This window comes from Octopus sinensis, linkage group LG6 (genome assembly GCF_006345805.1).
Source record: "Octopus sinensis linkage group LG6, ASM634580v1, whole genome shotgun sequence".
In the NCBI taxonomy this organism is placed as follows: Eukaryota; Metazoa; Mollusca; class Cephalopoda; order Octopoda; family Octopodidae; genus Octopus; species Octopus sinensis.
This window is the reverse complement of record NC_043002.1, coordinates 83,532,966-83,553,108: the sequence shown is the minus strand read 5'-3', so window position 1 is coordinate 83,553,108 and position 20,143 is coordinate 83,532,966. Positions and strand designations below refer to the sequence as shown.

The 20,143-nt window shown below is 37.3% G+C and overlaps 1 protein-coding gene across 2 annotated transcripts in view; it reads right to left on the bottom strand.

The window, feature by feature from the left end:
• LOC115212781 (N-chimaerin) overlaps nt 1-20,143 on the bottom strand; it is a 176,824-nt gene that overhangs the window by 28,502 nt on the left and 128,179 nt on the right. For both annotated transcript variants that reach the window (XM_029781469.2, XM_029781468.2), the window contains exons 3-7: nt 19,278-19,333; nt 10,225-10,256; nt 8,642-8,755; nt 6,281-6,584; nt 739-801 (exon numbers count right to left, since the gene is read on the bottom strand). In XM_029781469.2, the coding sequence (XP_029637329.1) occupies nt 739-801; nt 6,281-6,584; nt 8,642-8,755; nt 10,225-10,256; nt 19,278-19,333 (569 nt within the window). The remainder of the gene's footprint in view (nt 1-738; nt 802-6,280; nt 6,585-8,641; nt 8,756-10,224; nt 10,257-19,277; nt 19,334-20,143) is intronic.

Genomic DNA, 20,143 nt, shown 5'->3' with positions numbered 1-20,143 from the left:
CCCTGCAACATTAAGGGTTTGTTTACTTGGGGCTGTGCCACTCTTCTTCATGACCTTTGGACACAAAGAAACAGCCAACATCGTAATTAGCAATAACAGCACACCAGCAACTATCATAGTGTATGTGTGTGTGTGTGTACATATATATATCTTACTAATTAAAAACCAACCAGACATTTGGTTGCGTTTGCATTGTAGTTTGTGTGGAGAATGACATCAAACAATTAAATGGGGCAGGGAAGGAGGAAGAAACCAAACAGTTATGGGGGGGGGGGGGATAAAGCAATTCCTTTCAAGCGGGAAGAGATCAATTACTTTGGAGACGGAAAGAAATCAAAAACAATTACTTTGAGAAGAAGAATGAATGAAGTAATCACTTTGGTCAGATGTATAACACCAACAGTTACTTGGAGCAAAAGCAGAAGTTAAACAATTACTTTGGGAGAAGAAATTGCTTTGAGAAGAAGTCAAACGATTATATTTTGGATAGGGAATGATATCAAACAATTACAAATATTTAGTTATTAAAAAGGACTAGTGTTTCTTTATTATCAAATATTTTTAGCTTTGATATATTTCAATTTCTTTATTAAATTGCTTGTATATATAGATATAAAACACTCGCTATATGTAAATAATCGTATTATAAAATGTATTTACATACAGCCAATGGAGGTGAACTCAACAGATGCAAAGAGTATTGCTGTTGACAATAAGAAATATTAATGATAATCTTACCTTAAAGCAGTGAGATTTTTCGTATTCTTGCACATTGGTAGCAAAATCGGAATCTGGTGATAACTGTTTAAATTGAAAGAATAAATAAATAGAGATGTTTACTGTACATATCCAACATGACTAAAATTATGAAATAGAATGTATGAGAAGAAAAATATTTTCCTGTGGGTCAATTTCAATACTAAGATAATCAGAGCAATAAAAAACCTAAACAGTCTTAGAATCCTGCTTTTTCAAAAAAATTTTTGTAATATTAATATTTTATAGCTGTTGAGTTGTTGTTTGGTCTGAGATAAACTTTCACTGAACAGAACTATAGCAGAAGGCATTCTGGCCATGATCATCTTATTTGAGGCACTTGTAGCTATCTTAAGTGTTGTGGATTCATCATTTTTAGTGTAATGAGAAAGATGAAATATAGCATTCTATATTTACCTTGAAAAAGTTTTTAGTATTACATTAAGATAAGTAAGAGAATTATAAAACAATTTCACTATTATTTATTTTTTTGGTGACATAAATGTGAAACAATTAACAAATAGCATAAGGATTATTTTGACTGCTTTTTGGGTTTTTTTTTTAAACATTTTCTGTTAACTTTTCCTTGCCGGTGCAAATATGTTTGATGATTAAGAAGTTTGCTCTGCAATCACATAATTTTGAATTCAATTCCACCATGCAGCATCTTGGACAAGTGTCTTCTACTAGAGCCTTGACTAACCAATACCTTGTAAGTGAATTTGGTAGATGGAAACTATAGTAATGTACCAGTATTCAATCCTCAGAAGAGTTTTGTAAAGACCACAAAAAAAAAAATCATAAAAAAAAAAGCCTAGATCTCACTATACTTTGTGAGAGAATTTGGTAGATAGAAACAGTCCAGAAGCCCATCATATGTATGTATGTGTGCATGAATGTTTACAATCTACACTGAAATACAACTGCAACCAACACACCCGTTTCTGTCTCTTTCTTGTACCTCTCTCTCTCTCTCTCTCTATCTTTCTCTCTCACTGGGTAACCATGTACCTCCTCCATAGCAAAACACCTATTTCTTATTTCTTTATTGCCCACAAGGGACTAAACATAGAGGGGACAAACAAGGACAGACAAAGGGATTAAGTCGTTTAGATCGACCCCAGTGTGTAACTGGTACTTAATTTATCAACCCCGAAAGGATGAAAAGCAAAGTCGACCTCAGCGGAATTTGAACTCAGAACGTAACGGCAGACGAAATCCCGCTAGGCATTTTTCACCCAGCATGCTAACGTTTCTGCTAGCTCGCCAATTATATCAACCTGAGTACTTATTTTACTGAGCTTGAAATGATTAAAAGGCAAAGTCAACCTCGGTGGAATTAGAGCTCAGAATGTAAAGACAGACAAAATGCTGCCAATCATTCTGTCAAACATGTTAACAGTTCTGCTAGTTCACCTCCTTAGAATTTGTATAATGACAAAGGACATAGTGTCTGACCTGTTGAGACACTATAGGAGGAAAATGAGGAATGTTTCAATACTCTGAGTTTGAAGATTACAGTATGAGTATATAGGATGTCTTGGGTTTGGACTATGAAGAAGGAACCCAAGAAAAAAACATACATCAGGTTTTCATAAGAGTTCAAAACTTCCCATGGTGAAAGTACAAGAGCAAAGCAGATACTTATGGACACATTCCATCCATTTCTACTATTGTCACTCAACACAGGGTAGGGTTTGTTGGCCCATGACTTTAGGAAACATTTTTTCACGCTGAGAGTTGCTGAAGCATGGAACAAACTGCCGGCATCAGTTGTTAGTTGTCGGAGCACTGCATCCTTCAAAACTTCCATGCTTTCTGAGATTTGCCAACACTACACCTGATTTTCTCCCCTCCATACACACACACACACACAAGCATGTATCTGACTCATACATTGTTCACTTTCCAGACTTTATACGCACTTTTGACAAATTGTGGTGCACCTGAGCACTGTATACAATAATTTCATTATTATTTTTTTTATTAAAACAAGCACTGGAAACTCAAATACTGCCTCTCCAAAAATTACCTCAGCAAATGGTACCTCCTGTGGTACCTTCATACAACTAAAGTGAAGTAAACAATTGAAAGTTCACTATTTTTTGTTTATTTGAGGAAGTGTGTGTGTGTGTGTGTGGGGGGGGGGTACAGCAACTGTAAAACCATGTCAAAAGTGAGTTGTAGTAGGAAAGGTAAAAAGAGGAAGTAAATTCCAGAGGAAATACACAAAATTCATTCATGGATGACTAACATTTGTCATCAAATGAATAAAAACATTATTAAAGCAACACAAGCCAACAAGGAAACTTCTAGGAGATCACTCCAGTAGTTAGAAATAACAGCCAAGTCTGTCTCAAACCACATCCTGCCATCTTAAAAAAGTAAAGACACATAGGATAGTGTAACCTATTAAATAACGACCAAAGTACACGTGTTCATTCATTTCTTTTACATGTTTTTTCCATTACTAAAACGTTGCTAATCCTTACCTGCTTTTAGAGTAAAAGAGTGTTCATTCCATTCCTATCTAAAAGCACAGAGTCACCAAATGTTTTTTTTTTTTGATAGCGCCACCCCGACTGGCCTCGTGCCGGTGGCACGTAAAAAGCACCATCCGTTCATGGCCGTTGCCAGCCTAGCCTGGCACCTGTGCCGGTGGCACGTAAAAAGCACCCACTACACTGACGGAGTGGTTGGCGTTAGGAAGGGCATCCAGCCGTAGAAACATTGCCAGATCAGACTGGGCCTGGTGCAGCCTTCTGGCTTCTCAGACCCCAGTTGAACCGTCCAACCCATGCTAGCATGGAAAGCGGATGATGATGATGATGATGAAAATGTCAGACAGTGAGTGACACTTGAGTTACGGTGGATGGTGCTTTTTATTGATGTCATCATCCATAGCTCAGTAATTTTTCGAAGCATTGCAGACCGTAAAACATTCACACAGTCACAGACATACACAATAGGCTTTATACAGTTTCTATCATTCAGATTGACTTACAAGGCATTGGTTGGCCTGGGACTGCAATAGAAGACACTAGCCTAAGTTGCTGCAGAGTGGGACCAAATGCGGAACCAAATTACTCTTTTACTTGTTTCAGTCATTTGACTGTGGCCATGCTGGAGCACCGCCTTTAGTCGAGCAAATCGACCCCAGGACTTATTCTTTGTAAGCCGAGTACTTATTCTATCGGTCTCTTTTGCCGAACTGCTAAGTTACAGCGACGTAAACACACTAGCATTGGTTGTCAAGCGATGTTTGGGGGACAAACACAGACACACAAATATGTATATATATGGAAAACGGACGCTAAACGATGATGATGATGATGATGATACGATGGGCTTCTTTCAGTTTCCGTCTACCAAATCCATTCACAAGGTTTTGGTCGACCCGAGGCTTTAGTAGAAGACACTTGCCCAAGGTGCCACGCAGTGGGACTGAACCCGGAGCCATGTGGTTGGTAAACAAGCTACTTACCACACAGCCACTCCTATGCCAAATGTTTGTAAAGCAAACTTCTTAACCACACAGCAGTAGTTGCAGCTTTTCATTGAGAAAAGTGGTGTAGTGGTCATGATTTTAAATGCTTTTCACTATAAATCTGTTCAAACAGGTCCGATTTGGGACTAAATAACAAACACAACAACTGATATGATTAAAATGGATGTGAAGTATCTAAAACAAAACAAAGCTAAAATAACAACAACAATAATAATCCTTTCTACAAAAAGCACAAGACCTGAAATTTTGAGGGAAGGGAGTAATCGATTACACTGACCCCAGTGCTTCACTGATACTTAATTTATGGACCCCAAAAGGATGAAAGGCAAAGCTGACCTTGGTGGAATTTGAACTCAGAATGTAAGGATGGATGAAATGCTACTAAGCGTTTTGCCTGGCATCCTAAAGATTCTGCCAACTCACAACCTTAATAATAATAACAATAGTCCTCTCTACTACAGGCACAAGACCTGAAATTTTTGAAGGAAAGGGGCTAGTCAATTACATTGACTCCAGAATTTGACTGGTACTTATTTTGCAATCCCATGGAAGTTGGCCTTGGGACAACTTGAACTCAGAATGCAAAGAAGAATGACATGCCACTAAGTAGTTTGTCTGGTGTGCAAACAATTCTGCAAGCTCACTAGCTTATAATTATTATTATTATTGAGTGAGAGAGCAGTGCATGCCATCAAAGTGACACTGGGATAAAATATACGTAGCCCAGTATACCCATCATGACTACCCGTCTAATAAGGGTACATCAGGCACATGCATCACAACCATATGTGCGCGGCATGGTGATCTCATTTCAAGATAAACAGCACATGACCTTAGAATTTTCTTCTGGTCGAGTAACCCATCCCACTCAAAAGGTTCCTGAATAAGGGTTGTTTACGGATTTTGAATGAAACACTCATGTTTCCAGAGGTGAATTATTCAAACCCCCAAAGAATCCCTCTCAACACACGGCTATGATGCTCCCCCACTACTTCTGCTCGTGATCAGAGATGCACATATCATCAGCCACTAAGGGACATGGTCAACTGGTTAAGGTCAAACAACTGACAAGCAAATCTGTGGTATTGAGCAGAATATTTGCTGTGGCCCTTCTTTTATACCAAGCCAAAACAATGTACATGATAACACTTCCAATCAGTTAAAATCAGAAGCCACGAGAGCCACTGCCTGGTACTGCATCAGGGCAATTATTATTATTATTATTAACAATAACCCTTTCTATTATAGGCACAAGGCCTGAAATTTTGGGGTGGGGGCTGGTCAATTACATTGACCCCAGTGTTCAACTGGTACTTATTTCATCAACTCTGAAAGGACGAAAGGCCAAGTCAACCTTGACAGAATTTGAACATAGAATGTATAAATGGATGAAATACTGCCAAGCATTTTTTCTGGTATGCTAACAATTCTGCCAACTCACAGCCACACGGCTGGTGCATCTCACTGCTTGCATTTCACTGCCAACCCGCAAAAACAACAAGTCAAGCAAATGTCTGATGTTGTAAAACCTAACAATGGATATTAAATAAATAAATTTACTCTTTTACTTGTTTCAGTCATTCGACTGCGGCCATGCTGGGGCACCGCCTTTAGTTGAGCAATTTGACCCCGGGACTTATTCTATCGGTCTCTTTTTGCCGAACCGCTAAGTGACGGGGACGTAAACACACCAGCATCAGTTGTCAAGCAATGCTAGGGGGACAAACACAGACACACAAACATATACACGCACATACATACATATATATATACATATACACGACAGGCTTCTTTCAGTTTCTGTCTACCAGATCCACTCACAAGGCATTGGTCAGCCCGGGGCTATAGCAGAAGACACTTGCCCAAGATGCCACGCAGTGGGACTGAACCCGGAACCATGTGGTTGGTAAACAAGCTACTTACCACACAGCCACTCCTGCGCCTGTTGATAAAATTATGAATGCATGTTATTTAGAAACAAAAAATGATGTTTATGATATTTCTCTTGATTCTCACCTGTTCATCAGAGGAGTTATTGTCAACAGAACAATTTGATGTGGTAACTTGGTTGTTTGTACCGGTAGAGCTCCTCCGAGTGGTTGAGCGGGCCAACCTTTTCTTTTTGGTACTGTAGGCAAGATATGGAGACTCGGCATAGTTTGAGATGGATAAGGATTCGATGTAGTCTGATGCCCGGGACTCCAGGTAAAATGTAATTAGTCCATCAGCAACAAGATCATGTATGGTGTCGAACCGCTTCTCACCTACATAGTGCTGGCCATCATGGTATAGTTTAAAATTTTTGGTCTGTCCATCAAATCTGCAAAAGACCAGTAAATTTATGAGTAATTACTACCAGCATTAAATATATTATTTACATTGAAAATGATGGAAACATTCATTGAAACAATTTAAAAGTTGCTACTCTGAGTAAATTTAATAAGATTTCCCATGAAATTTTACCCATGTTTGTTTAGCTGAACAACAAATACACCTTTTACTCTTTTACATGTTTCAGACTGTGGTCATTCTGGAGCACCACCTTTAGTTGATCAAATCGACCCCAGGACTTATTCTTTGTAAACCTAGTACTTACTCTATTGGTCTCTTTTGCCGAAACGCTAAGTTATGGGGGCGTAAACACACCAGCATCAGTTGTCAAGCGATGTTGGGGAGACAAACATAGACACACAAACATATACACACACACATATACATACATATATATATATACGACAGGCTTCTTTCAGTTTCCGGCTACCAAAATCCACTCACAAGGCTTTGGTCGGCCTGAGGCTATAGTAGAAGACACTTGCCCAAGGTGCCATGCAGTGGGACTGAACCCGGAACCATGTGGTTTGTAAGCAAGCTACTTACCCCACAGCCACTCCTATGCCTTGTTCATGATTTTGCAAAATGTGAATTTTACTTACCCAAGATTAATGTTTATTTTGACATTTCAGTGGACAAACGAGAGCACAGATACTTCCAAAAATAAGTTTGCTATGTAGACGGGATACTCCAGAAACATTTGATATATCACAATCATCATCATCATCACCATCCAACATCCATTTTCCAGGTTGGCATGGGTTTGATGGTTTGACAAGAACTGGTGAGCCAGAGGAGTGTCTACTTCGCATGGTTTCTACAGCTGGATGCCCTTCCTAACATCATCTACTTTACAGTATGTACTGAGTACTTTTTATGTGGTATAAGTATCAGTGGGGTCACTAAATAACTAGCAAAACAAGACCCCTCAATTCAAGTGGGAGGGAGGAGTATTGAGGGAGGTGGGTATGTGCTATGTGACATGAGGTTAAAGTATGATAGAGGGACAGAAACAAGTGTCTTGCTTTAGAGGAGATACATGATTACTCCAGTTGGAAAGAAGAGAGGAGAGGGAAGAGATGAGAGGGTGGTGAAGATTGTGTCAGGGTATACCCCTGAAATACAGGGAGGTGAATAAAGAGAAGTGGTACAGGAGACTGGACAGTTTAAGTGGGTAAGTAAATTTGTGAGAGAGCAAAATACTTCACACACACACAACAGACTTCTTTCAGTTTCCAGCAACCACATCCATTCACAAAGTTTTGGCTGACCCGGGCCACTTGCCTGAGGTGTTGTGCATTGGGACTGTACCTGAAACCATGTGGCTGGGAAGCAAACTTTTCAACTGCACAGCTCTGTCTGTGTGTGTGTGTGTGTGTGTCGGTGGGGATATGGTTATGGACTTGCCAACTTTTATGCAGGAACTTTTTATGAGGCACCAGTACTTGTGCTTTTCACATGTGAGCATAAACATCAATTCCCTGTATCATCATTAACACCATCAGAGCAGGATACAGTGTTTACCTTCTCCTGTAACTCAGCAGATGTATGAGGACTGGTGGAATGAAAAATACTTTACTTGAAAATCAAGTAAGTGTTGGTGACGGGAAGAGTATCTGGTTGTAGAAAATCTGCCTAAATAAGTTTAGTCTAACCCAGTGGTTTTCAACCAGGGTTCCGCCAGTACAGTCCAGGGGTTCCGCAAGAAGTTACAAAACTACTAAAATCGGCAGTAATTTTTAAGTCTCCTGTGCAGATATGTGTGCATAAGACTATTAAATTATTGCACAGGGGTTCCTCGAGCCAGTGGAATGTTTCCTTGGGGTTCCGCTCCAGCAAAAAGTTTGAAAAGCCCTGGTCTAACCCATGCCAACATGAAAATATTAATGTAAAAATATGATGATGATATACAATAGCATACCTACAAATTGTGGAAGAATTTATAAGTGATCTGATCTCAAAGTGCAAAAGTCTAATATTAGAAGTGAAGAATGGATAAAGATTAAGATTATATATATATATATATAAATTAATGGCGATTCTTACCTGATGGCCAGAGTGAAGGCCTCAGGTGCTCGGTCACTCTTACGTACAAGATAAGAACCATCCTTGTCATCAAGTAGTCGATCTGTATCTTCACGACTTATGTGCCCATGATACCTAAAACACCAAAGATAATTATTAAAATGTCTAAGAAGGCACTGCCTTACATAAAACAACAACAATAAAAAAAAAAAATTGAGATATGAATAATATTTAACCTCTTCATTGCAGAAATCAGATATACCCAATCAAAATTTCATTATTCTTTAACTGTGGAAAGCAACTTTATATATTAATCTATCTTTTGTTGAGACATGTAAAATTTACTGAGGTAACCTGACTTCTAGAAAATAGCAATTCAGCTTTCTGGTAGATAATTAACGTCATTACTTAGAAGAACTAGGAAGTTTAATTTTGCAGTTAAAGGGTTAAAATTATCAAAAATAATTTCTTTAAATTATCAAAATATATAAAAAGACAGTTTTATATATAAAAAAAAATACTGAGACATATATAATATTTAACTTGATATTATGATCAAACGCAATTTTTAAAGTAATTTTTGAAACAAAAAATGAAATCAAACTATGCTAACACGGGAAAACATATTACCAATGATGAAGACTATAAATTCTAAGATGGTCACATTTACCTCCCTTTATTCTAACAGCGCTTAAAAGTGGAAATAACTAATTAATACTGCTTGTAAGAGAGAGAGTAACAGGAAAGGTTAGTTAAATAGAGAGTAACCAATGAAGACCTTTAGATATATTTCATAAAAGGATCTTTTCGGTTTGAACGGCAGTTTTTTAAAATAATTTCCACGTAACTAAACACTTTTAAACTTCGTATACTGGTAGAATGTGTTTATAAAACATCTTTTTCTCTTGGCTTTATTGAGAAAATTCTATGGTTTGTAAGATATTTGTTGTTTTTTTTCTTCAATTTCTGCAAATTCAACCAATCAGTGGCGTCTATTGAGGTGAAAAACATTCTGTGCCGTATGAATATGTCCCTCGTTTAAGAAACAGATTGGGTTTATTTACATTTGTGAAGAAAAAAAGATACCCTTCCCCCAACCCTAACCCTAAAACATTGAAATGCAATAGATCGATACTAGGATCATAATTATGGGTGACAATTTCATATGACACTGATAGAAAAAACTGCCGTTCAAACCGAAAAGATCCTCATAAAAATATTTCAGACAATGAACTTAGCAAACCAACCTGATCAATGGCTTACCATTAGATTTCAAAAGCCGTGAAGAGGAGAGAGAGAGAGAGAGAGAGAAAGAGACAGACAGACAGATAGACAGAATGTGTGTATATGTATGTAAGCGCGCATGAGAGAGGGTATATAAAAGAGTAAATGAGAAATGCTTTCATTTTATAGCCACAGTTGGGATTTTTAAAAGTATCATCAATGGAATTCTAAAAATTCTTGTCATGTTTTTTAATAAAAGACACAACATAACCAGGATACAGCAGAAAATGTTAACAATCTGACACAAACAATACAACAAAAGTCACGCCACAGAACTTACAAAATACATATGAGAAAAAAAAATTTCATATTTTACTTACTCTTTCCCATAAAAATAGGGTTTGTTTGGAATCTGAAATGAAAACAAACGAAAAAGTGTGTTAATTTGTTTTGTTTTTCTTTATTAAAATATTTTTGTTGTTTATTTGTAATTGTTGTGTTTAAGTTATTGGGTCATTTCCTTTGCACACCTCCCCTCTTTTATGAATCAGAGAAATAAAAGGAGGCTGCTAATGTTGATTTTGCTATCAGAACAGGATGGAATCTAGTGCTATAGAACAGTGAGAGTTTGGGACAAAATATGACATACAAAGTCTGATGCAAAGTTAATAGAAAATGAGTACAAGGTTGTAAGAAGAGTGATGTGTGCAATGGGTCAGTTAGACTGAAGGCAATAAAATTCACAGAAGTCTGTTACAGTAATAATAGAAAGGAGATGTAAGTATGACAGCTGACATCATTTATTTAACATGTCGTTCAATGCTGGCATGGTTCTGGTGGGCTCTGATTTTAAAGAAGGATTTTATGGCTGCATGATCTTCCCGTTGCCAACCCTCAGCTGTTTTCCAGGTCAGTGATGTCCATTTTTGGACATTAATGGCAATAAAGAATATAAACATTTTGTTCAAATGGTGGCATGCAAAATATCAACATTCATACACACTTGTGTGTGTGTGTGTGTGTGTATGTGTGTGTGAGTGTGTGTGTGTGTGTATATGTGTGTGTGTGCTGGTGCCTCATAAAGAGCACCTGTGCTGGTGCCATGTAAAATCACTCAGTGCTCGGTGTTAGGAAGGGCATCCAGCCATAGAAGCCATGCCAAAACAGATGACTGGGTCTGGTACAACCCTCTGGCTTGCCAGCTCCAACCAAACTGTCCACCGCATGCCAGCAGGGAGAATGAACATTAAATGACAATGATGATGATGATATGTACATATACAACAGGGTTACTATTATTTCTGTCTTCTGACTTCACTCCTAAGGTATTGGTTGGCCCAGGGCTACAGCAGTGATTCCAATGAAATACTCATTTGTTAGTCACCATTACTTGGCCACTGCACTATAATATATATATTTGTTTCAAATTTTGGCACAAGGCCAGCAAGTTCAGGAGTGGGGACAAGTCACTTAAATTGACCCTAGTATTCAGTTGGTACTTATTTTATTGACCCTCCCCCCAAAGGCTGAAAGGCAAAGTCAACCCCAGCAGAATTTGAACTAAGAACATAAAAATGGACAAAACACTGCTAAGCATTTTGCCTGGCGTGCTAACAATTCTGCCAGCTCGCCGCCTTTATAATATAGATATATATCATTATTAAATATCTGACTTCCAGGCCAGTATGGACAGGATGCTCAGACAAGATCCAACAAGTCAGAGGACTGCATAGTGCTCAAATGTTTGTTTTGGCATGGTCCCTACAGCAGGATGGGTCACCTAATGCCAACCACTTTTCAGAGAGAGAGAGAGCATGTGTGTGTGTGTGGTGAAGCAATTGTCAAGGGATGGCATACAATCTTGTTCCCTATTTTCTGGTGGAGATTATTTCAGGACCCAAACAACTGACCAAAAAAAAAAAAAAAACACCAAGGGGATAGGTAACACAGCTGGAACTCTTATGCAAGCAAAACTAAATGCAGTCCTTACTACTCCACTCAAGCAAAAATGCTTACAACCCTGAGATACCTGCTGATGATATAGAAGGGTTTCCAACACTATGATGGTTTTAGTCATCACCATAAGATTTTGCAATACCTGTAACTAGCCTCTGTAGTTTCTGCATGGAGTAAAGCATCTTTGGTATTTATTTCATCAATATGCACTATATAAGGCATGTGTCCATGATGCACATGTGTTTGTGTGTGTCCCCGTCCGTGTCCATGTATGTGTCTCCTTGTTTTGACATCACACAGCAGTTGTAAATGAGTGTCACTATCATACAAGCGATGGTCTTCATTTCCAATCTTTCAGGCCATGGGGAATTATTACCATGCTTGTAAACAGGTGAGGGTCAGTGGCAAGAAAGGCATCTGGCCATAGATATTCTGTCTCAACAAATTCCATCTGATCCACGTTCAAGCATGGAAAAATGGATGTTGAAGTGTGTGTATGTATATATATATATATATATATATATATAAAATTATAATTTAGAGTATCTAAGAGATACCTCCACGCTGGAAATAGCAGCCAAATTTTGACTCCAAAACCAGTAATTATCCAGTAATTTTTCTGCTAGTTCATCTTGTCCTTTTGTCTTCTCTCATGGTGCAGTATGAACATTTTAATGTGGTTTTAGAGTCAAGATTTGGCTGCTATTTCCAGCGTGGAGGTATCTCTTAGATACTCTAAATTATAATTTTAATAATAATTATTACCTTTGAAGGTTTTTATTCCCATGCTGGCCACTTGATAAGATAGATAATTTAATTAACAATCTTATCCTTATTTACATAAATTTATATATATATATATATATAACTGGAGGCATAGTTGTGTGCTTCAGAAGTTCATGTTCATTCTCCAGCTACATTCTTTTGAGTTCAGCACTGCTACATGGTACCTTGGGCAAGTGACTTCTAGCAAAAGCCTTGTGAGTGGATTTAGTAGACAGAACCTCAAAGAAACCTGTCATATGTGTGTGCATATGTATGTGTATTTATTTATTTATATATATATATATATATTTATATTCTTTTATTCGATTCAGTCCTGTAGCTGTGGTCATGCTGGAACATGATACACGTGTATGTGTGCATGGTTGTGTATCCTTTTCTTGACATTGTGTGATAATTGTAAACAATTGCCACTGCTTTCAAAACAAGTGGTGTCCTTTGTTCTTATTCTGCCATGAAAATATGTGAGGGCATGGGAAAATATTACTTTGCTTGGAAATAGGTGAGAGTTGTTGACAGAAACTGCATCTAGTCATGGAAAATGGACATTATAATAATAATAATAATGATTATGCATGCATGCATAATCATTATTATTATTATTATAATGTCCATTTTCCATGACTAGATGCAGTTTCTGTCAACAACTCTCACCTATTTCCAAGCAAAGTAATATTTCAGACAATGCATGCATGCATGCATGCATCCATCCATCCATACATCCATACATACATACATACATAGTCGTTCACCTGGCAGAATCATAAATGCATTGCCTTGCAGTATCTGATCTAGCTTTAAGTTCAAATCAGCCTTTAGGGATCAATAAATAAAGTATCAGTTTATCATGGTGGATTAACAGAATGCTGGCAACAGATAAATATGCCTTATGGCTCAAATTGACCAGGTGGAAGCTCGTTTGCAGAATGTCCTACAGAAAGTCAATCAAATTACTGAAAAGAAGATCGTTTCTGACGATTCTGAGAAACAGGCAAAGGTTTGACACATTTTGTTGTTGTTCTTTATTCTGTGGCCTCTGCCTAATTCCCGCAAATCAGCGTTGCCAGCGCCGCCCCGACTGGCCTCGTGCCGGTGGCATGTAAAAAGCACCATCCGTTCGTGTCCGTTGCCAGCCTCGCCTGGCCCTCGTGCCGGTGGCACATAAAAAGCACCATCCGTTCGTGGCCGTTTGCCAGCTCTGTTTGGCACCTGTGCGGGTGGCACGTAAAAAGCACCCACTACACTCACGGAGTGGTTGGCGTTAGGAAGGGCATCCAGCCGTAGAAACACTGCCAGATTTGACTGGGCCTGATGAAGCCTTCTGGCTTCACAGACCCCAGTAGAACCGTCCAACCCATGCTAGCATGGAAAACGGACGCTAAACGATGATGATGATGATTATCTGTTTTAGCTCTATGTATATTCTGTGTCTAAATCCCACCTCCTGATCCAGGTATAAAAACAAAGAGCCTTTAGAAACCAGCAAAAACCTTAGTAAGCAAGGGAAGCCCTTAGACCTGTGTCCAAATATTTTGGCTGATCACTCTCAAAACCAGAACATAGGATGGCAGGAGTGAATACAAGTCATACACACTCTCTACTCCATACTATGAAGCATTGTACTGGTAGTAGTAGTAGTAGTAGTAGTAGTAGTAGTAGTAGTGGTGGTGGTGGTAGTGATTTCTAAAACATACTTCCTTTGTTTTTCTTTTACATTTATAACTATAAATAATATTAAATATTGGATAGAGAACAGAAGAAGAAAATAAAATGTGTTAAATGCTTGTGCTTGACCCCTAAGAGCTGCAGATGTAGTTAAGGTTAAGAATACTAACAGGTCATCATAAAACCCACTAGTCCTTCGCAGAAAGCCATAGTTCATCAAGTTAATTCATTATCTTGCCAAGAAATCTTACAGTAGCTGCAAACAGGCAATGCTAGTTCAATGATCCAGTGTAATAATAATGAATATCAGATTTAATCAAGAGTATCTAATACTGAATGTTGGCTTGTATATGAATATCAAAATTGAGTCTATAAAAGTTTTATACTTATGTGAGAGATTCTATAGAAGATACTTAGCACCAAGATATATATATATATATATATATATATATATGTGTGTGTGTGTGTGTGTGACCGCGTGTGTACTGTTGGCGATTTTTTTTCCTCCGTCTTCCTTTCTTTGGATCTTTCCTTTTCCTATGTTTCTGACGAAGAGCTCCGCTTGAAGCGTTAAACCCTCCTTCTTTCCTGAGCGTCCAATAACACTATACTTGTTCCACGTCCTCGCGTTGTTGTGTTTTCTCTTTGTGTTTTCATGTTTGGATTAACTATATATATATATACATATGCGAGTACATCTCCGTATATATATATATATATATATATATATATATATATATATATATATACATATATATAAAACATTGTAACACTACAGCTCAGTTACTCCACTAGTTAAGAATTCAAAATCTTGAGTCACTCAACTAGAAACCAAAAGTATAACTCCTTTTATTACTTCTGTATATTTTTAAGTGCATGGCGCAATGGTTAGAGCATCCAGCTCACAATCATGAGGTAGTGAGTTCGATTCCTAGACCAGGCTGTGAGTTGTGTTCTTGAGCAAGATACTTTATTTCATGTTGCTCCAGTTCACTCAACTGTAGAAATGAGCTGTGACATCACAGGTGCCAAGCTGTATCAGCCTTGGCCTGGATAACATTGGTGGCATGGAAAGGGAAGGTTGGCATGCATGGGCAACTGCTGGTCTTCCATAAACAACCTTGTCCAGACTTGTACCTCAAGGGTAACTTTCTAGGTGCAATCCCATGGTCATTCAAGGCCCAAAGGGGTCTTTACCCTTAAAAAATTTGTAATATTGTATGCTAGGGTATATAAAATGCATTAATCATTTGAAAATATGATGAGGATTAATACAAGGGATAATCTGACACCTATCCCCTGCACTAATTGGAATTATGCTAGTAGAATTAATTTCAAAGAACGTTAAACACCTTTCTGACATTCTTGCACACATCATCCAGAGAAAATAAAAAGATGGACTTAGATGTGTACTACTTAGATAAAGTAAGTCAAAGATAATTTTAGAAATGCTTGTCTAAATACACTAGATTTTGGCAGAGTCATTAGACTGGAAGACAACATGCCTGGCTGCATTTATTCTGGTTTACTGTGCTTTGAATTCAAATCCTTTCAAGGTCAACCTTTAAGGATCAATAGGATCAAGTACCAGTCCAGAATGGTAGAAATGTTAAAGCACTATTACTTTATTTGTGATATTTGTTCCAGCTCTTTGCATTCTAAGCTATTGGACAGTAGATCAAATCCATTATCCAACAACTATAACAACTATAAATTTTCACAAAGAGGTATGGCCACTTGACCACAACATTGCAGTAAGGGACACTCACAGTATAGACTGGATGTTCATTTTATTATGTGGATGACCACAATATGGACAGGATGACCTGAGAGAGAGAGAGCAATAGATTAGGTCTATAGTAGATATGGCTAAGAGCTGTCAGGAGTCACATGAGGGAGAGTTCAAATGACCAAAATGGGGTTCCTCCAAAAGATACATGGAGTAACGCTACTCAACAGAGTACCTAGTTCAGAAATGAGGGAGTCTCTCCAGGTCAAATCATTAGTTGCAGGAAAGAATCACAAGTTAGATTCTTCAAGCTGAGCCAACTAGTCGGAGACCTAGGGGTAAACCAAGAATGAGATGTTTAGATAATATCCATAGTCTCAGCTGGACAAGCTTAGCAATCCAGTCTATGACTATTGCTTCTGATGGGACCCAAAAGAGGAGGTGTCCAAGGACTCTAGCCTAACAACTCTTCCAGGAACAGTGGCTGGAGAAGACATATGGAAGGATGAACATAGGGAAAGAGAGAAAATGATAGTAATAGTAGAAAGTGGTGCAATGGGGTACTAGATATGGGCAGACCAAATGCTATTATTGGTTATGGAAGAGGAGTAGAGTGATGGATGGGTGACAGTGGAAGAGAAGCAGAGCGATAAAGAGTGATAAAAGGAGATGGTGTAGCGAGTGAATGTTATCGCTTGTTACATAGGTCACAGAGTGCAGTGAACAGGAGGGAGAGCGAGTGATGGATGAGAAGGTAATAAAGAGGGCAACAAATAAAGATGTAACAAGAATTAGAATGGGTAAAAGACCCAATGCTTCTATGCAACAAATTTCATTCAGACATCTTTCATTGGTTTAAGGTTATAGAAGATACTTGCCCAAGGTGCCATGCAGAGGGATTGTTACCAGTTTCATACAGTTGTGAAGTAAATGTTTAAACCAGACACCCATTGAATGGTAGACCCCAAAATGCATTGTTTTCAAAGGGAAAAAAATCTTTATGCAAAACATAATTCAATGAGCAAGTCTATTCACCCTTAACAAACACATATGCCCACATGAAAACCTTTACAATGTTTTGGGTCACAGAAGGAATTAAAAAACAAGTGAATAAAATCTAAGCTAGACTTTAGTCTTGTCCATGAAATAAATCTTGCAGCAATTCCTCCTCAATATACTAAACTAAGTGAACTAAAAGGTGTCTATAAATGGGAAACTTAAACACTTTGCTTCACAGGTAGGATTTTTTTTTCTTTCCCTCTCCAAGACTGCTGAAGAAAAACATTATTTCTTAATACTTTCATAACTCAGATAACAACATTGAACAAACCAAAGCAATATTAGCTAAAATCAATTTAATCTGTAACTAAGATTAGAGTAGTTCTGCAGTTTTCAGATGTGGAATTGATATGATCAATAGTTTGAGTTTCAGACTCTTATCGTTTTCACCTTTCTTTTTTTCTTTTTCTTTCTCTTCCTCCACCCCCACCTACACCCCATTCCCAGCCATTTTGTTATCATTATGTGCTTCGACCATCTTTCAGTGCCATACTCTGTATCTTTTACATGATGTTTGGAAAATGCAACCATTGTAATGTTGTTAAAAAACGAAACACAGATGAGGATAAGAAGAAAATGAAAATTCACTTCTTCTTATAAGTTAACCTCTCTAGATTGTTTCCTAACGAAATGAGTAATAAATTGAAGGCTATTAAGTGCTGAAGGAATACAATCTTTTCCTTCATTATAAGTTCAAGTCTATTTAACTCTATAAATATTGAGGCAAGAATATAGTAAAGCAATATACACCAAATACACTAATAAAATTCACACTATTACCTATTTAAAAAAAGATATTTAGGCGTGGCTAGGTGGTAAGAAGCTTGCTTCCTAACCACATGGTTCTAAGTTCAGTCCCACTGCATGGCACCTTGGGCAAGTGTCTTCTACTATAGCCATGGGCCAACCAAAGCCTTGTGAGTGGATTTAGCAGATAGAAACTGAAAGAAGCCCGTCATATATATGTATGTGTGTGTGATTGTGTTTGTGCTTTTCCCCTCATCACTGCTTAACAACTGGTGTTGGTGTATTCATGCCCCCGTAACTTAGCGGTTCAGCAAAAGAGACCAACAGGATAAGTACTAGGCTTTAGCTCCAGCATGGCTGCAGTCAAATGACTGAAACAAGTAAAAGAATAACTTTGTAAAGGCATTGTTTGAACAAATAACCATAGTACTTATTTTATACTTTAAGCCTAGTACTCATTCTTACAAGAATGTAAACAAACCAACACCAATTGTGAAGTGGTAGTGAAGAACAAATACAAAGACACACACACATATATATAGCTGAAAGATTAAAATTAATCAAAGGACATACTAAGTATGTCTACCTGCTGGAAATAACAGGCAAAAATTTTATTTAAATTGTCTTTTGATTAATTTTAATCCTTCAGCTATTTTAATACTTTGGGGGTGCCTGAAATCGCCTATATTATTGATTCTGTTATTAGTTACACTAGATAATAACAAAGTCCATGATATCTTTGCAAATTATTTTTCTCAAGAATTATTTGCTCTGTGACTGATTTCTATCAGTCTCCATCAACTAGAGCCACTCATAAGGCTTTGGTTGGAGTTTACAGTTGAACACTTGTCGAAGGTACCATGAAATTAATGTGTGTATGTATATATATAATATATACTATAATATTAGATTTAGAGAGCATATGAAATTAGTATTGCAATAATAATGAACTCCTCATTCTATACAGGTCATGTAGGTGGCTAGGCATTAAAAAAAACTGATACTTAAAAAGAAGTGGAAAGATTTTAAAGTCAATTAAGTGGAAACAGAATACAGAATGAAAATGAAGAAACCATAATTTGTATGATAAAGGCATTAAGAGAGCATTAAAGACAGTATAAGCATAAGAAAATATAGCTCATAAGAATCTTAAATTATTGCATTTCTATGGCAATTTAGAAGACTATGTGATAAATTTACTTTAGAAGCCATATAAAGTTTTGATAGCATATCTTCACTTAGTGTGGGTGACCCAATTTTAAATTCAAAGAATTAATATTCAAACTATCTATGGGCACATTTATTTTTTTCTTTTTATAAAGTAAAAAAATATAATTAGATAAACATATATCTTCAAATATGTATGTGTGTGCAAATGTGTATGTACATGCAAGTGTGAGTTTGTGAGTGTATGTATAAAAGCCAAATGTCAACTAAGACACAGATAAGTGTTTACAGGTATGGACAAACATATAAATGTCAAATGATACATACTTCTCTGTGACAAATGATCCGCCGAGGATGCGGTGCTTCTTTCTGCAACTGATACACTGTGCAAAGGAAAAAAAAATAATGATGATAATAATGATGATGATGATGATAATGATAATGATAATAATAATAATAATAATAATAAAATAATAATAATAATAATAATAATCACAGAATCCCAAAGAAACCATTTGGCAATTTTGACATCTTTTAACTAGCCACAAAGTCAAATTTTGTAAAAGAAATTAAATCTCTCCAGTTTATTTATTCATCATTTTGGCATTGGTCCTCCCTGACTGAATATGTTTGGGACCAAATATGTTGCAGCCATAAATCCCTGGGATTTTTTTTCCAGACACAGCAAATATGAATTACATTATATATGTATCTTTTTTTTTTGTTTTGTTAAGGCAGTGGGATATGATTTAAAGGGGGTTGATATAATTGCTATTTGTAATACAAAAGCCCCCTCATTGGACTGGCTAGTATTGATTTACTTATTTTGTCATCTGGTAGATAAAAAGACAAAGGTCAACCCAAGCAGGACCATAAACAAAATATTGAAAAGTACTGAATCCAGTGTTCTATTTCTGATAAGAGACATTGATTACTTTAACTGTGCACTGCTACTGCTGCCATGAAGAAAGCACTGATGACGGTATACAAAAACAAAACATCCTGGTGGTTAGTGTTAGGAAGGGCATCCAGCCTTAGAAGCCAAGTCAAAACAGACACTGGAAACTCGGCCGCACCAGCTCCTATCAAGCCATCCAACCCATGCCAACATGAAAACAGATGTTAAATTATGATGATGATGTGCACAAGGATATTTTATACTGAAGAAGGGGCAATCAATTTTAAATTTCAGT